General features: G+C 35.8%; 1 protein-coding gene across 1 annotated transcript; it reads right to left on the minus strand.

Moving 5' to 3' along the window:
* Window positions 1-3,305: 3,305 nt before the first annotated feature.
* Window positions 3,306-19,579, minus strand: LOC123872748 (AP-2 complex subunit mu). Its single transcript, XM_045917265.1, has 11 exons — window positions 19,424-19,579; window positions 12,318-12,513; window positions 11,088-11,250; window positions 10,414-10,529; window positions 9,957-10,059; window positions 9,320-9,442; window positions 8,635-8,794; window positions 8,074-8,307; window positions 7,739-7,877; window positions 6,984-7,111; window positions 3,306-6,284 (listed from the first exon to the last, which is right to left on the minus strand). The coding sequence occupies exons 2-10, from the start codon at window positions 12,492-12,494 to the stop codon at window positions 7,004-7,006; spliced, it is 1,323 nt and encodes a 440-aa protein (XP_045773221.1). The 5' UTR covers window positions 12,495-12,513; window positions 19,424-19,579; the 3' UTR covers window positions 3,306-6,284; window positions 6,984-7,003.
* Window positions 19,580-19,623: the final 44 nt, after the last annotated feature.

Genomic DNA, 19,623 nt, shown 5'->3' on the forward strand with positions numbered 1-19,623 from the left:
ACGACCTCCCTAATAGAAGGCCGATGTCTTAACCACTTGACTATCACTGCTTTCGCCAGTTACTGGAGCCTTTACACCTAACTATAGGTCTTGTACACCTACTTTAAGAGGGCTCTCTCCGTCACTCGTTTCATACCATTTCATACAATCGTAGTTCCAATTTCATTTGAATATTAAGCAACCAAAGTCCATGAAATTTTGCAGACATATTCTAGAAACTAATATCTATGTCTGTGGTTTTCCAGATTTCTGTTAAAATATTCGGTTTCAAAGTTACGCGGTCTTAAAATTTTCATACAAATCTTTGAGTCCCTGTAATTTTAAAACTACATATTTTAAAAAAAATCTAAAACACCACAGACACAGATATTAGTTTCTAGAATATGTCTGCAAAATTTCATGGACTTTAATTGCTTAATATTCAAATGAAATTGGAACTACGATTGTATGAAATGGTATGAAACGAGTGACGGAGAGAGTCCTGTTAAGTATAGATAGGTACCTACTTAACTGTTATCAAAGCCCAGATCTCAAAACAGACATCGCGCCAAAAGCAGTCGCCTTTGAAACAGTGGCTGCGTGAATTAGTGAATTGAGATGATGAATTAGTTAGACAATTTAGGATAATTTGTCAACTCCACGTCAAAACAACAACCTCAAAAGCTTAATAGATAGAGCCTACCTACTCCGGGGATACGCAAGCTTAAAGTAATTTAGATTCACTGCTGCGTCTTTAAAAAGCAGCTGGCTACAAGTAAACAAAATAATGACAGATATTATGACCAGTATCTACTTACTTAACTAATGTTAAAATTCCTACCATTATGTGGTTAATGCAAACCTCTCGACCCTCACAATGAGGAAGAATACGACACAGAGAATAAACTCATGTCTAAAATATTATTATAAGAACGCTAAATCACGCAATAGATGGGTAGGTAGTCTGTAAAAAAAATTTAAAAGATCTAAAAATAAGGCTGGGAGGCTTCGGCCGTGGCTAGTTACTACCCTACCGGCAAAGCCATGCCGCCAAGCGACTAAGCGTTCCTGTACGGGTAGAAAGCGAAAGAGTACATGGGTTTAATGAAAACTACCATACCCTTCCAGGTTAGCCCGCTCCATCTTAGACTGCATCATCACTTACCACCAGGTGAATTGCAGCCAAGAGCTAACTTGTATCTGTTGTTTAAAAAAATAGTAAAATTAAAAAGGCGTGTGAGAACTCATTTTTACGCATCATATTATTTTAATTATATTCGTAAGGTAAGGAAAAGGTATGATATGCAACATTTTGAAAAAGAAGTCCTTATAATTTTTTCATAAGGTGATAATGTAAAACTTCGCCAAACTCGTGTATTTATGCGTGTTTACCGAGTTACACGTAAACTGTGAAGTTGGTCTCTCGGGCACGAAGCCGGCTGATTAATTAATTATATTATTGAGGGCACCCATTGATATACTAAACCCTTTGTTTTATACATAGGAAATGCCTGACGCATACCCCTCCGTCAGGAAAACGGAGGGGTTATGTGGGGCTTGCACCCACTAAAACCTATGTATGTACCTATACGTCCCTCGACAAACCGGGTGGTTGCGTGGGTAATGGGTATCACCTACTAGTTAATTGCTACCCAAGGACCTTGCTACCGCGCTCAAAGTAAAAGCGCCAACCTAATTTGTCTTAGGTAAGGTCTCATTTGAAAAACTATACGTAATAAATATTAGGTATTATGTATGATAACTTTGAACTGTGTGCGTAGGATAGCCTTTTAAGCAACATAGTATGGTTGCTATCCAACGAAATACGATAAATCAGTCCTGATAACACAGTCTGAATAGCCTCTGCAACAGCTAGTTCCTATCAGCAAATCCGCCTTTTCCATCCTAGACCCTTGTCTAACTTAGACCACAACGTCTCCTTAAAATACCTACCTACTTAAATACCTACTTACCAGTCAAGCTCCTACCTAAATATTTCTAACTTACGTAGGTAGTATCTACCTACTGACTATTCACCTTCTTTAATCCTCATGTAACTAGGTATAACAATTCCTTATAACAGTTAGCTGATATTCATAACCAGTTTCGAAGAAACATTAAAAACAGTGTAAATAGGTATCTTTGATCTTTAAGTATATCAATACAGGCGTGCGGTTTTCTTTGGTTCAAGTTTCAGTGTTTCAGTTTTGTCGTAGGTAGGTACTTGCAGCTTGAAGCGGTGCCTTGTTAAACCGAGGCTTCAGTTAAATTGTAATTATGTCGGCAATTAGCAATTAGGTTCTAGAATTATCATACTTGCTATCCACTGGAACTATTCATTTTGTAAATGTTGAAAACGACGAAGATCAAAATATTAATAACTACTAGCTAATGCACGCGACTTCAGTGGATTTCGTTGGTGGGTTTCGCAATTTCGGTGGAGTTTCGTTCGCGTGGGTTTAGACTTTAGGTTTTTAAAAATCCCGTGGCAACACTGGTTTTCCGGGATAAAAAGTATCCTTTCAAAGCCATTCACTCTCCAGGTCTTTATGTATATTTACCTATCTATGCAAAAAATCACGACAATCCGTTGCTCTGTTGCAACGTGATTGAAGGACAAACACAGTTTCACATCTATACATATAATAAAATTGTAGAAAAGTGGTGTCTGTACAATGGAAATATATAAAAAAAAAATGGCAGGGGTTGTTATTATATCGATGCCGAACCCGAAATTGTAATTAATTTTTTTTTGTCTGTTTGTCTGTGTGTTTGTGCACGCTAATATTAGAAACGGCTTATTCGATTTAGATACGGTTTTCACTAATATATTGTAGTAAGCTTCACTTAACATTTAGTGTTTATTTCATGTCAATCGGTTCATAAATAAAAAAGTTATGTTAATTTAAAGAATCACGGCGAACATTTTTAACGTACAGAGTACGTACTACACGCCTCGCGCCTGAGCGTCCGTGGCTATATAAACCAAACGACGGTATATGTAATTCAAAATATGCTGCCCGAAAAGTCACTATTCCACGCAAACGAAGTCGCGGGCACAGCTTGTTTATAATATGATGGATCCATCTTAGTGATCAAATAATTAGCTAATGCACCTATAATTGATGGTGCCTATTGATATTAAATTTAAAAAAAAACGGAAATGTCAGCAATCAAATCACAGATCTTTTCCCGCGCGAATTTTAAATGCGGGCCTCTCTATTTATGATTGATTGCAACTTGCAAGGGTTACAGAATTGCGAAAAAAAATCGCGTGATTTCTATTCGCTGTGCGGGCTAGGCTCTAAATAAAACCAACAGTAGTTTAATTTTAAACGTATTTATTATAATTATTTATTTAGATATATTTTATTGTACATTTCTATAACACGATACCATACAGTAAAGCATTTCTCATACGCATGCAGATACGATACGTTTCATACAAACATACCAACTTCATTTAATATGTTTACCAACAGGCTCCAAAAACTTGTATGTTTTACTATCACTAGGAAAATATTTGCTGAGTGACATTTAAAAAATTAAAAAATCATCAAATTATTTAAAAAATTGAAATCCATTTTATTTTCCTAACCTAACGCACGCACCTCAAAGTAATATTGAATCAATTTTATAATATTACGCCAAATGCCTTGAATTTCATACAAAACATTCAAAATTATACATTAATATATTTTAAATTATATTTAGGGGGTTTTCAATCAAAAACAAAAAATAGAACCCTCCTTTTAGTTCATTCAATTTAACTAATTCTCATTTACTCGTTTCTTGCAAAGATATTATAAAACTTACAAAGATATTATAAAACTGTAGATGGGCAAAGCTCACATTCATATTTTACTTAAAGTTAAGACAAATTCATGTACGTAGCGGCACGTACTACATTATACAAGCGTGAGGTTTGCGCACCTTTGAGAAAACGACACCTACAAGTATGCTTCAAATTCCATATTTTGCCCCGGCCCGTTACTAATAATATATAGAAGTCATTGGTTTATTAACACATGTAATATACACTTTGAAACAGCTTTACAACCCTAGGCTTAAAACTATACAGATAAAATTCATTTGAGTTTAGTTAATGAAAAGTCACTCAGCGAAACTTTATTAACAAGTAAGTATATAACATCAATGTGATTTGAAAAGGCTACATTATAAATATGTACTACGTATAATTATCTACAAGTAACGCAGGCAATTTGTTACCACCTTTACTGGACTCTAATTTTTGTGATTTTTGCTTTAAATATATTGTTTAGAGCAGATTTTTCATAGATCAGAATAAAAACGTTTTGAAAGTTATTCGTAGACACACAACGCCAAAAACGCGAAATACCAAAACTGATTTTTTTGGAAATACCAACGCAAAATTTCATAGGTTAAACAAAGTGTTCTTCAATATTAGGACTTCTTAAATTTTAAGGGTCTCTTAAATTTTAAGATGTTCTTAAACCCCTATTATAGTATAGTTTAACATAGTTTACACAGTTTATTTTTAATTTTTTTTTAATAATTTTTTTCTACCATAGCGAATTGACCATTAGCGCATTGGCATATGCAAACTTTTACGACATTTGGCATTATGCGTTTTGGGTATTGTGCGTCTAAACTTTTAAAATATAGTCATTATAATATAATAATAGCCCATTATAAAATAGTCATTTTACTTGGTGATTGAAAAAACAGCCCTAAAAGCAATATTTAAAATCCAAAATCTACAAAAAATTGAGTCGAGCTCTAAAATTCTAAGGGAATGATATAACATCAAAAATCAAAGTAAAAATATATTAGGTTAGTGCTCTTTAGGTGTTTATTCAGACGGGCCACAAAAATCGGAAAATGACCGCAAGGTGTGCGTGTCGTCGTGGTCGTATGTGAACGGTCTCTGCAGCTGCCTGAAGTTGCGTTGTCGCAAACACCAATTACTAAATACATCTACAGCCCGCGATTCAAGCAGAAACTTTGTAAAATTGAAGTTAGTAAAAATTTGACTTTGTAAAGGCACAGCCTTAATTTAACGCTGACAACATTATTAAGAATTGCGCGGACAACCCTAGCTGCTTTTTTTCTGTTTTACTTTTTCTCTCTCTGTCAAAAACTCTATTATCGAATACATCTTTTGTAAGAAGAAAAGTCTTTACGATTTTAAATCCAACGACCAAAGGGATGTTTCAGTGGTTACAAAATTTTAACCAAATTAATTTCTAAATCCATTTTCTCTGACGTTATTGCGTTCTTCTCTCGAATCTCTGCTCAAATACTATCAGCGTTGCTATGTAAAATCTCATAATATGTACTAACCACATATCTAACTTCACACACATTTTGGTTAAATTACCAACCATATTGCATTTTTGAGTAAAGTAAAATACCAAACACAATAGTAAACGCATTTTATTAATAACAGCGCCATTATCATCGCTGTGATTTAATTGTAGTTGTGGCACGTCTGAAAGAACCTTTAATTAAACTAGACTTATAAAGATGCCATTAAAGAAAGTAATCGAAATGAAGCGACGCTAATCATACCGTCTCACTCACACTCTATACATAAATATAGTGGATGACTGAGAGAGCGAACTCTTCTCGATTCTTTTTTTCAGTGGCACGCATCATACTGGCATCTCCAGTCTCCACATTAAACGACCAGTATTAAAAAGATCTACCCACATACAAAATTCGTTACAATATCGATAATTAGAATAAAAAAATCAAAATAATATTGTATTCATAAGTTATTTAGCAATCAGCTAAATAACATAATGTTATAGGTATTAATACATTTTTACATCAAAAACTTAATTTCAGCGAGAAATAAAACTCTTCATAATACGTCTTTCTTCCTGTGTATGATTCAAAAAGAACATGACTTATATATTTTTTAGTACATGATGAGGATTTTTGAAAATAAATACCAATCCATTTTTTGTGCTATACTTACCAATTTTATAAAAGTTATTATTATTATTGAGATTCTAATACATAGATTATATCTCTTTTACTAAAAAGACTTGATAAATAAATTATTAAAATAATTTTGATATCAGTTTTACATAGTTTTTAAAACAAAATACAGAAAACTTATAAGCAAATCATAATAACCCTTCCTTTTGGGATTGCCGCAGTCGGGTAAAAATACATACAAATGTTTGATTTTGTAATAATAACCTAACAGAATCTCAAATCATTGGTGTATGACAAGTTATATACAAAAAAAAACAAATATAATATGTAACACGCTTCATATCGTTCTACGACATCCAGAATCTGATTGAAGTTTCCTGAAAAAAGAAAACACTGTTATTTTTTAAAACAGGTTATATTTGTATTATGGCTGAATGTTGCATACAATATTTAAACTAAATTTAGTGCCATCCCTTCCACCGAGAGCCTAAAGGGATAATACATTTATACTGTCATTTAGATAATTACATACATAATCCTCTATATCCTCTGTTAATATTAGGTTAAGAAGTTTATTCATATTGTGTCGCCCTAGTTCTATTGTTAAGCTGTGGATAGTGTAGTTGATTACATATTTACTAATATTTAACGATAGATTTAAGTTATAGCTTTAATATATAATATGTAATTGTTTAATGTCCCAAATAAATAAAAATAAAATAAAATAAAATCTTCATCTATGGTGATGTTTTTAAAAGGAATATGTGGGTTTTATTTTCGTATCTCTAGCTGATTCGTATAGCAATGTACAATCAAAGGCCGTAAGTCGTTTAGCACCTTTATGATCATATTCGGTGGCACGGTTATGAACATGCGTTAGAAGAAGGTCATAAGTGCGACAGGTTTTTGATGCAAGTTTCGCGGAATTGCTACTCGAATTCTGAGGCCGACCGTACATCAGAATTAGCCACAATGTCTCTTGTATATTATGGCATGTGTGCGTGTAAGTATGCGTATAAGTATGCGTGTATGTATGCGTGCGAGTTTGCGTGTAAGCGTGCGTGTGGATTCCTTACCGAGGTTCGTTGCCGTGAGCTTAGCATCTAGTCTCGTACAGTCCAGAGCGGCCGATGTATCGCACCCATTTGATCACATCGTGGTCGGAGTAATTCAGTTTGGGCTCGAACACTTTTAGATAGCGAACCTGAAATTTTTATGAAAATCACTTTAATTACTACGGTATATTAATTACTATTTCATAAGAAAGCTCAGTCGCTCAGCGGGCGATGGATAGATATACGGATAGGGCGCTTGGAGTTTATCTACGTGATCAAATTAGAAATGAGGTCTGCAAGAGCACCAGAGTAACCGACATAGTTTAGCAGGTTGCGAAGCTGAAATGGCGATGGGCAGAGCACATAATTCGAATAGATGATTAGAGGTTGAAGTCCCAAAGTAATACAATGGCAACCTCGCACTGGAAAGCGTAGTGTTGGAAACCCCTAAGACAGCCGACATCAAGAGAGTCGCATCGAGCCGCTGGATGGCGGTGGCACAAGACTGTCGCATGTGAAAGTCCCATGTCCAGCAGTGGATGCCTATCAAATGGTTTCTACATGACACCGTACCGGAACGCTAAATCGCTTGGCACCACGGTTTTGGGGTTAGGGTGGTAACTAGCCACGGCCGAAGCCTCCCACTAGACCAGATTAGAGAAAATTTAGAAATTATAAAATTCCAAATTTCCCCTGCCGGGAATCACACCCGGGACTTCACTAATAGGGCCACAGCGCTCACCACTGCGCTAGAGAGGGATGGAGGATGATAGTACCTTAAAGCCGGAGGGTGCGAAGGGCACTTCAAAGCCCATAGAGATGGGTGGGCGAGTCCACTTCTTCTTGGTATCAGTCTCCAGTAGCTCGATTTCCGCGGATAGTTGAGTTTCCTTCATACCGGCCATACGCTTTATTCTACAACAAAAACTTTTTTAAAGCAAATCTTCATAAACTAAATGGGAAAAGTGAAAGAGGATTGAAGACAAAAACACCTGAATTGGACCCAAATTGGAAAAAAGCCAGCCAAGTGTGAGTCGGAGTCGCACTCAAAGGGTTCCATAGCATCACACAAGAAATAAGACTTTCCACTTTTTGACAGGGTATTACTTACTTCCACACGATGGCGTTCTCAGAGGCCTTGTACTTGGCCTTGCCCTTCAGGCATATGAGCTGAACGCCGCTGGTGTTGAGCGGCGTGGGGATCTTCACCTCTATCTTCTGCCCCAGCAGGGAGGGCTTGAAGTTGCTCTTGAGGACCACTTTCACCTCCATCTTGGTGCGGCCGACCTCGCGGACGAGGGGTATCACGCGGAACGGGAGGGAGATGTCTTTTGTAGTGCGGTATCTGAAAAGTAACCAACAAATTTTAATAGTGTCAACTTTTTTGTAAAATTCAAAACTATAGCAATTTCGTGATTTTTTTTTTAATTTCTTTTTTTTTCATCACCAACGATGGCAACTTGATGGCTGCAAAATCGTTGCTAGAAATCGCCGAAAAACTAAATCCGGATCTGCGTTTGGTTGTTCTTGAGCAGACTATTAAAATTTCAGACACTTGCTGAAAATCTTTGCTGGCCAAGCAATTTTTACACTATTAGATAGAAATAATAAGCACCACAGGCTACCTTGATCTAGCCGGGGCGCTGTCAGTGTCACACACACACACACTAACCTCATCAGTTCGAACTCTCCGTCGGGCGGTATGAAGGAGATGGAGTGTTCCGTCTCAAACTTGCTGAGCTTCACGCACTGGTGGAACTGGCAATCATCGATGACGACCACAGGCTTGCCCGATCTAGCCGGGTCGCTGTCCGTGTTGCCGGATATGCCACCTGGTAAATATACCATCAGTTAAAAACCAGTTTTGGATTTTTATTAAAAAAATTATAGTTTTTCAAAAGGCACAAGTAGGTCCAGTAAATCTTACAAAAGTTGAAAAATAATATTGTTGTTATTTTATACATAACTAGATGATGCCCGCAACTTCGTCTGCGTGGATTGAGGTTTTTAAAAATCCCATGGGAACTATTTGCTTTTCTGGGATAAAAGTTGTCTATGTTCTTCCCCAGGGTGTAAGCTAACTCTGTACCTTTCATCAAAATCCATTAAACCGTTGAGCCATGAAAAGCTAGCAGGCAAGCAGACAGACACACTTTCGCATTTATAATATTAGTATAGATATAATAATATAGACACTAGACAGGGGTGAATCAGATATTGCAAAATTGATAGAATTAAATGTGGCAGGTGATAGATTGATATCAAGTTTTTTTTCAAATCAGAAGTAGAACCATTAACCACATAACAAAAAACAAGTTGATTATTTTTTTTTTATTTGTAGGTGACCGACTACTCACCGTTTCCTTTTCCTTTGGCTTCCATGACAATCTTATCATTGATGCCGAACTTGCATTCCGGCATGCCCGAGAGGTAAGACTTCATGACAACTTTGCCTGCCACGTGAGCCGATAGCACTTGACCTAAGAGATAGATGTAAAATGCAATGTAATAATGTTATAAAACTGTGTCAAAATTACTTCTCACGCGCCATTTTAACTCTATGGGTCAAAAGTACAGTTCACTGATAAAATAAGGACTAAAATCGTACTTTTGGCACGATATTTGACACATAAAGTTATAAAATGGCGCGTGAGAACTCATTTTTACGCATTATAATATATGTTACCAATATAACGATATTCCTTGATGTTAATAATGCTCCGAGTATGGATAGATGTAGAACCTAAATTAATGTTAATAGTTTCAATATACAAATTATGTCATTTTAAATTTTTGATATTTCAATTACTTTGAAAATTCGTTATTCCATAGTTGTTTCATAGTTTTCAGTTTTAACTTTTGCCCCCACTGATTACCAATTTTTTTTTTAAATTTTAAACAGTTCAATTATCTTGATGTTAGACAAGTATTAATTTGCCTAATATAAATATCACTAAAGTATATTACAAAAAAAAAGAACAACTACAAACCAACCTTGAGGTGACATCAATAAGTTGACATATTCCAGAACATCAAGGAACAGTTCATTGCGTCTGTATTTGATGCCTTCGCGACGCCAACCGATTTGTCCTGTCACCTACAATTTAAAAAAAAAACACAAAATTGTATATTAAGACACGTGACTTAATCTATACACCGTGCAATATAAGACTTAGTCTTGCACAATTGCATATTGTTTTATAGCCTGTTTGACTTAAGCCCTCATAACACTTATCCCTAGCTTAAGACACATGACTTAACTAGGCTATACGCCGTGCAATTATATACTCAAGACTTGCTCAAGTCATATTTTGTCCAGATGTATTTATTTATGTTATGTGTGCAATATTTTATTTAATATTATTTCACATTGTAGCGGAATTCCGTTAGATGTGTCTTTAGCCTTAGGCACCTAGAGTAAGTATATGTAGTTGTGTTTGTTGTATTTTACCTGAGAGGTAATCTGTGCCTGCTCTTCCTTGGAAGCGGATTTGATGCCCTGTTGAGTGATGAATGTTTTCAAAACTCCTGTGTCAGAGTTTTGTGGGTAACCAAAGTCCAGGATCTCTGAAAAAAATATACAAAATATTATGTAGGTCATCTTATATATTCAAAATTCAAAATATTTTTATTCAATTAGACTTTTACAAGTACTTTTGAATCGTCAAGAGCATCTACCACTGGTTCGGAATGCCTCTCCTACCGAGAAGAACCAGCAAGAAACTCGGTGGTTGATACTGGCGAACTAACCCTGTTTTACATGGGTTTGTCTTTGACTTATGGCCAAAATCATTTTTTTTTTTTTTTTATTTATTTACAAATTAGCCTGTACCTTCCATCTTACCCCTAACTTAGATGGAGTATGGTAGATTTATTGAACCCATACTTCGGTTTCTATGCAGCATCTTACCAGAACTCTAAATCCCTTGTTGGCATGGCTTTACCAGTAAGGTAGTAACTAGCCTCAGTCGGAGCTTACCACCAGACCAGACCAGAGTCAATTTAGAAATTATTAATTCTGAAATTCTTTCGAGATAATCGAACCAAGACCCCCATTTATAGGACAGCAGTACTTAACCACTATGCGGAGGAAGTCAAAAGACGTAAGTGTAAGATAATTCTCACCATCAAGCAGTTCATAGATGAGCACAAAGTTGTTCTTGATGTTCTCCTCGGAGATCTTGCCGAAGTAAGACTGCATCACATCTATGATCTTGAGTAGGAACTCAAACACCATGGCCGCGTTTACATTCTGCTTGGTCACCGCTGCCAGCCAGATGTTTGCACGCTGGGAAATAATAACCACTTTGTACAATGTCTCTCTATGTACAGTGTGTGCAGAACTCTGCGTCTGGGCCTGCACTTTGTCAAAATTCCATGCGTATGACGTGACTTGTCTTCTCGTTTCTAGTCGAAATAGGTACCTCCTAGGCAAGAGTGAATAGGCATCTTCTAGTCAAGCGCGCTGCATCTTAGGCTGCATCATCACTTGCCAGCAGGTCTGTGTAATCGCCAAAGTTGCATGTGCCATTTTGCAACTTCAGGTTGGACTTCTGATTTTGTCACTACCCACATTATAAATTCAAAATATGTTTGTTTGTTGGTTTATTGGTTTATCCTTCAATCATGTCGCAATATAGTAACTGATTGACTGATTTTCTGCATGGGCATGTTAAAGTTAAAGACCTGGATGTGTCTATACTCTATGTCACTCGACATAGGCTACTTTTTATTGTAAAAATTTAAGGGTCCCCACAGGATTTAAAACCTAAATCAACACAGACGAAGTCGCGGGCATCAGCTAGTAATAATATAATGACAGAATATGAGACAGTGAACTCTTGGCATGGAAGCTGGCACATTACCAAGTGAGCCAATATACATCAAGCCCTTTGCCAACACAATTAATCTTACAAATAAAAATAAAATACTTGAAAGGAATATGAAACTTAGACCAAATAGCTCTTCCCTTCTAAAACCCTAGTAGGTTTTCCTGCATGCTTAGCGATGGGAGGGCGGGTGGTGCATGTTGTACTACACAGATTGCCTTTCTAGAAAGGCAAATCTGGAGGGAATCTAGGAAGGAATCTAGGAATCCTTTAGTGGATTATAGCGACTTCATCTGCGTGGATTTATTTATTTTTAAATCCTATGGGAACTTTTTGATTTTCCAGGATAAAAAGTTGCTAATGTCAATTTCCGGAATGCAAGCTACCTCTGTATAAAATTTCATCCAAATTGGTTAAACTATTGGACCGTGAAAAGGTAGCAGACAGACAGACACACTTTCGCATTTATAATGTTAGTTTTGATTAGTATGGATTAAGCTTTTGATTGTTTGAATATACACTGTACCTTGATGTGGAAGAAAGAGGTGCGCGCAATGTTAGTGACCGGCGAGCGCACTTGCTGGCGCGCGTGGATCACGTTCACGCGGAAGGCGTCCACGGCGTTGCGGCCGATGTCGTCTCTGTACACACGCGATATCAGCACCTCGCCCTTGTGGTTGTACACAAACAGGCCCCCAATCATCTTGACGTGAGCCTATTCACTGCAAATAATCAGATAAATCACAATAAAATACAATGTAAAGGATTATTTAAAGACCGACTCATACCAAGCACGTACACGTGACATGTGCGTAGTAACGCGCGTAAACCCCTAACACACCGGGTTACGTATACGTCCACGCTTTACGCAAGCGGTGTGCCATGTTGTCGGGCCATTTCAACGCAATGCTACGCGCTACGTCTACGCTTACGCAACCTGTGTGAACGAGCTATAAATGTTGAGAAAGCTTGGGTATGAGTTGCCAAACAGCTTTCATAGTTCTAATAAGTATAAGTGATTTTATAAAGTGGTGATAGTAAAAATAAAGAATACTTCGGCTGAGTTAGTTGTGGGCTAACTCAGACTTGGGCACGTTTGAAATTGAAGTTAACGTAATTAATTATATATAAACGATTACCGCGTTGCTAATGAACATTTGCAGTACCAGAGGAACCGCCAATGTATTGCCACCCTTTCAGGAATTTGTTGGTACGCCCTTAAATAACCCAATGTTGTAATCTAATGGGAACACCGCAGAAGGGATCTGATTCCACAGTTTGCATGTGCGTGGAAAAAGGATATGAGTGCACATTTATTTGTTTGCCGTTTGACGTGATTTCTTGCATGGATATACTTGAAAAATCTGGAGAGTGATATAGGCTACTTTTTATTCCGGAAAATCAAAAGATCCCACAGAATTTTATACTTTTAAATTTACACCCCACAAAACCAAACCCTCATTCAAATCAAAATTGTTAATATTACACCTTCAAGAACATCGTGGTAGAGCTCTCAGCATGCAGGTTTCCTTACAATATTTTCCTTCTCTGTTTAATTTAATTGGTTTTTAGTACTAGACCTTAACTGTCACAATTTACATACATCACCAGAAAATTAAAAAGTGTTAATTCTTGTATGATGGTACTGTGTGTGAGTGAGTGAGTCCAACTCACACTTGACCATATTTTTTACACTTTAATGCACTACCAATAAGTTATAAGTTAAGTTAAGTTTGGGCCCGAACAGAATACCAGCGTTGTGGGTACATTGTGTATCCACAACATCAAGCTGAGTTCGGGCCCTTTCGTTGGCACAACACATAGTACATACATAATACACTGTTTAAGTTAAATTAGTTTTTAAGTTTTATATTTTAAATTTTATATTTTAGGTTTTATATTGTTTTATTTTTTTTTATTTTTATTATTTTTTATTTTTAGTTTTGTATAAGCGTCATTATTTGTAATACTATGTTTATGTGTTGGTTTCAACGAATAAATTTTATTTTATTCTATTCTATTCTTATACAAAAGGCGGAATTAAACCTTGAGAACCTTATCTGTCAGTCAAACATAAGGATTTCTGACAATGTGGAAGTGACCTTAGCCAAGAACCTTAGAAGGATGATCAAAGTTATATCATACAGTACTGCTATTATAGTGAAGAAGTTGTTTTGTTGTAGGGTACTTGGTAACTTTGTTTGTGAATAAAGTAAACTTAAATGGGTATGTTGCGATATGACAACCTCAATTCGGGTCATGCAAAGAGTACAATAATATTACCTAGGTAATACATTTTATAATTATACTCACTCAAATGTTATATGTATATTTCCAAACAAATTAATACTATGATTACATCAAAATAAGCTAACATTATTATACACACAAATAATGTGCCATGCCATCAAGAAATTTAGTATTCTGCCTTTACAATGATACCTGCTGTATAGATACTAAGGATATGGCTCAATCTGCCCTGCCCCTAGTCAGTAAGGACTTATTAGGTATTCCATTTTATTTAACGTTCATTACACTTTATTTAACTTTCATGAAAACTATTAACAATTTTCAAGTTTTAACTTGCTAGGAGCAGTGTATCATTAGTTCTCCTCCTGAAACTTTCATATACTATCAAGTTTCAAATGACTAGGAAATAATAAAAAAAGAGCTAATCAGTCCTATATGAGGTCACTCCACCCTAAGCTCTCTCTATAACAAAAAAGGGTAATTATTGGAACATAATATATGTAATCTCATTACATCAAGAAAAACTTAAGACAAAAATAATGTTCTATTTTTGTAGGATGTTTTTCTGTCATTCGATATTCGAGATTCGATGTTTTGTTCCACATGATCGTCGTAAAAAGTATGTCTTCTTGTAAACATTAAATTATAATTATTAATATAATAAAGATTGAGTTTGTGGGCGGAATAAGATTTTATTATTACCATTTGGTTATGGTCCCCTTGCATGCAAAACTGGGAGCCCTGAAACTCAATCTAAAGTGAAAAGTTCAGTAGTATCGGGTCAAATTTTTTGTTCGTATGACGATGGAAGAAAGACATCAGTCTGATTCTGGTTTGTGCGGCCACATCGAGAAGTTGAAAGGCACAGAAAACTTTGCCAATTGGAAATTTAAGGTAAAGAACTATCTTGAATTGAAAGGCTGGTGGTGGGTCGTAGCAAATGAAGCTCAAACGAGTAAACAAAAAGAAAACCTGGTAGAAGTGGACACAAAAGTAAAAGCAACGCTTTGCCTTTTACTTGAACCCGATTGCTTCACGCATGTGTATAGAGCAAGGACTGCAAAAGAGGTCTGGGATTGTTTATGCACAGCTTACGAAGACAAGGGGTGGGGAAGACGAATTACGTTACAACGAAAACTCTGGCAATGTAAACTTGAAAACTTTGAGTCTATGGAGAAGTACATCTCCGAAATAATGTTTTTGTGTAATCAGTTGCATGACATCGATGCTCCAATTGATGATGACTGGATAGTGTCTATTATGCTGAGCGGGTTGAGTAAAGTATATAATCCCCTTATAATGGCTGTAGACAACAGTGGACAAAAACTGAGCCTTGAGCAAATTAAAACCAAATTGATACAAGAGGCGAATAGACAACGAGATGAGTCAAGTAGGATTACATCGTCGAATGTTTTGATGGCAAATAAATCGAATATGATTTCCCAAAAATCGAAATCAAATAGTTATTCGAAGGTAAATAAGTCGAAAGTCTTTAAATGCTTTAGGTGTCATGAACCAGGTCACAAAGCATCAGAATGCAAAGAAAAGAGGCAGATTAGAACAGTAAATAATTTTGCGTCGATTTGCATGAATACTGTAGACAAGAAGCCAGTTAAAACGAAGAGTTGGTATATTGACAGTGGATGTTCGCACCATATGACCCACGATGTTCATAATTTATCCAAATATCAAAAACAGGCGGATAAGAAAATAAGAGTGGCAAATGGGGAAGAATTGTCGATCCAAGGTAAAGGGAGTGCTAATGTGAAGATCAATGCAAATACAGAACTTGTATTGGATAATGTTTTGCACGTTCCCGAATTGTCCATGAATTTAATTTCTGTGAGCAAGCTAGCTGAAAAAGATTACGTTGTGAATTTTAACAAAAAAGGTTGTATCATAACGAAAGAGGATAAAGAAATTGTCAAATGTCAGGATGTTGGTGGAATTTTCGAATTAAAAGAAAATCATAACATGTCATTGAACGTGACATTGTCAAGTCAAACTTTATCAAATCTTTGGCATAGAAGGTTAGCACATTTGAGTAGAAAATATATGGATAATTTGAAAAATCTTGTGAATGGAATGGAATTTAAACAAAATGATTTGATCGAACCATGTATACCATGCATTGAAGGGAAGACGTGTAGGAGTCCTTTTAAGAACAAAGGTACTAGAGCACGGGATATCTTGGAAATAGTGCATAGCGATATTTGCGGTCCGATGGAAGAGCCATCGTTTAGTGGTTCAAGATATATGTTACTGTTTATCGATGACTTTACTCGGAAAACACATGTATATTTTCTGCAAAATAAAAGTCAAACTTTCGAGAAATTTCGTGAGTATAAGGCGGAAGTAGAGAAAGAGATGAACAAATCAATTAAATGTTTAAGGTCTGACAATGGGTCGGAGTACTGTAATCGATTGTTTAATAAATTTTTTAGCTCTGAAGGTATTAAGCATCAGACGACGGTCCCGTACACACCTGAACAAAATGGTGTTGCTGAGAGGGCAAATAGATCGATTATAGAAAAAGCAAGAGCATTGTTATGTGAAGCTAATTTAAATAAGAAGTATTGGGCAGAAGCTGTAAATACTGTTGTATATTTAAAAAATAGAAGCCCTACTAAGGCCGTAAAAGATGGTGTTCCGGAGGAATTATGGACAGGGAAGAAAGTTGATCTAAGTCATCTTAAGGTGTTTGGCTGTTTAGCATATGGATTGAAACCGAAACAAAAGAGACAAAAATTGGATAGCAAAACAGTACCAATGATTTTTGTTGGATATCCTAGTAACACTAAGGGTTATCGGTTGATGGATCCAAAGACAAGTACCGTTCATGTATATAGAGATGTTAAATTTTTAGAAAATACTTTTCCTGGTGTTAATGACATAGAAACGAAGAACACAGTTGTTCCTATATATCTGGATGAGGGACAAAAAGAGTCTGTGCCAAATGACAATCTTAAAGAGATTGAAAATAAGGACGTAAACAAAATAAGGAATAAAGTTGAAACTATTGTTGAGACAGTTGATAATAACAATGAAACTGAAAACAATGTAGAAATGGTTAATAATCAAGACGAGACCAAAAACGTTGTGGAAAGGGTTGAACCACGTTATAATCTTAGATCACGTAAGCAACCAGATGTAAATAATTGCATATGTAATGCCATTGCAGATATTAACGGCGATCCTTTAACCATTGAGGAGGCTTTAGCGAGACCAGATGGGGATTTATGGCAAAAAGCTATAGATGAAGAGATTCGGTCACTAAAGGAAAACGAAACATGGAAGTTAGTTCAATTACCAAAGGACAAAAAGCCGATTCATTGCAAGTGGGTTTTTAGGATTAAAAAAGATAGCGATGGAAATATTGTAAAATATAAGGCTAGGCTAGTAGCGAAAGGCTTTACACAGGTACGTGGTGTAGATTATAACGAAACATATTCACCTGTAGTTCGAAGCTCCACTTTGCGGCTATTGTTCTCACTAGCTGCTGAATACGATTGGTTTATTGATCAATGGGATGTAAATACTGCGTTTTTGTATGGTAAGTTAAAGGAAGATATTTACATGCTACAGCCAAAAGGTGCAGTTGTCAAAGGTCAAGAAACCATGGTATGTAAATTGCAAAGGTCCTTGTATGGCCTGAAGCAAGCTTCGAATGCGTGGTTTAACGAATTAGATAGGACAATGTTAGATTTAGGTTTTGTACAGTCGAAAATAGAGCCATGTATGTATAACAAAAGCTCGGGTAACAATAAGAGAATTATTGTTGTAATATATGTAGATGATATATTTGTTTTCGGAAATAGTAAAGAGGAGAAGCATAATTTAAAAATAGGTCTTCTCGATAGATTTAAATTAAAAGATTTAGGTCCGGCTAGGCATGTTTTAGGAATGCGACTGAGAAGGGAAAATGGTGCAATATTTCTCGATCAGGAACAGTACATTCTGAATGTTTTGGATGAATTTGGGTTATCAGATTGTAAGCCTGCATCAACTCCAATGGAGGTTGGGCTTAAGTTAGAAGAGGCGTCAGAATCAGATACGAGTCATTTGCCGTACCAAAACTTGATAGGGTGTCTAAATTATTTAGCAGTTAATACAAGACCTGATATTGCACATGCTTTGAGTGTTTTGTCGCAATTCAATTCTGCTCATAATGAATTACACTACAAAGCTGCCCAAAGAGTACTGCGGTACTTGAAAGGAACGTCTAAACTATGTTTAAAGTTTGTAAAATCTGATAAAGTTATTTTACGTGGTTATGTAGATGCAGACTGGGGCGGTGCATATGACAGGAAGTCATTCACTGGTTTAATTTTTAAACTAGGTCTTAATTTAATAACATGGGAAAGTAGAAAACAGCAATGTGTTTCGTTGTCTTCTACAGAATCAGAGTATGTAGGTCTATGTCAAGCGTCTAAGGAGGCGGTATACCTACGTAATTTGCTAGGTGAGTTCCTCTTAGTAAATGATGATTGTTTAATTAGTCCAGTTGTGGTGTATAATGACAATCAATCTTGTCATAAAATAGCAAACAATAAGATGAATCACAACAGAACTAAGCATATTGATATTAAGTATCATTATATAAGAGAGGCTATAGCAAATAATTTAGTTAAAATTGAATATATGCCAACTGAAAAAATGGTGGCAGATATTTTAACAAAATGTTTACATGGTCCTAAAATGAAACATTTTTTATCAGAGTTATGTCTGAAGATATTTGATTAAGGGGGCATAGGGCATAATATTGTAATTGGAATATTATGAGCTTGCCGTAGAACTGGTTTATAGTTTAATTTATTTTGTAATCAAATATTTTCGACAGTTTTATTTCTTTTATCTGATTGACAGAAAATTGTAAAGGCGTGTTTATATTACAATGTAATAGATTGAGGGCGCGATGTAAGGGCGTGTTTATATTACACTGTAATAAGTTAAGGGCATACTATGTCAGTTGCGATGTAATGGATTAAGGGCGCGTATTGGAACATAATATATGTAATCTCATTACATCAAGAAAAACTTAAGACAAAAATAATGTTCTATTTTTGTAGGATGTTTTTCTGTCATTCGATATTCGAGATTCGATGTTTTGTTCCACATGATCGTCGTAAAAAGTATGTCTTCTTGTAAACATTAAATTATAATTATTAATATAATAAAGATTGAGTTTGTGGGCGGAATAAGATTTTATTATTACCATTTGTAATACATAAGGGTAACTATACAGTTAAACAAATTTTAACTGTATGAATACTCCAATACGACTATTAGATCAATAAATAAAACAGGATACGAATGATGACCAATAATACCGATACAATTAGAAAATATATAAAGTACAGGAAAAATAAAGAAATAACTCACGTGACGATTAGACAACACATCGATGAATTACAGTGTCGATTATTTTATAAAATCAACGTAAAAATTAATTTCATTTTAAGGCAATTTTGTAAAATATTGAAGATGAAACCCGCCCCCAAAATGAAACGTCAATAGCAAATTGTACCACAGATTGCACAGGCCACAGATTAAGCAGATGAGACCAAAGACAAGATAAGCTG

Source organism: Maniola jurtina, chromosome 15 (assembly GCF_905333055.1).
Source record: "Maniola jurtina chromosome 15, ilManJurt1.1, whole genome shotgun sequence".
Taxonomy (NCBI): Eukaryota; Metazoa; Arthropoda; class Insecta; order Lepidoptera; family Nymphalidae; genus Maniola; species Maniola jurtina.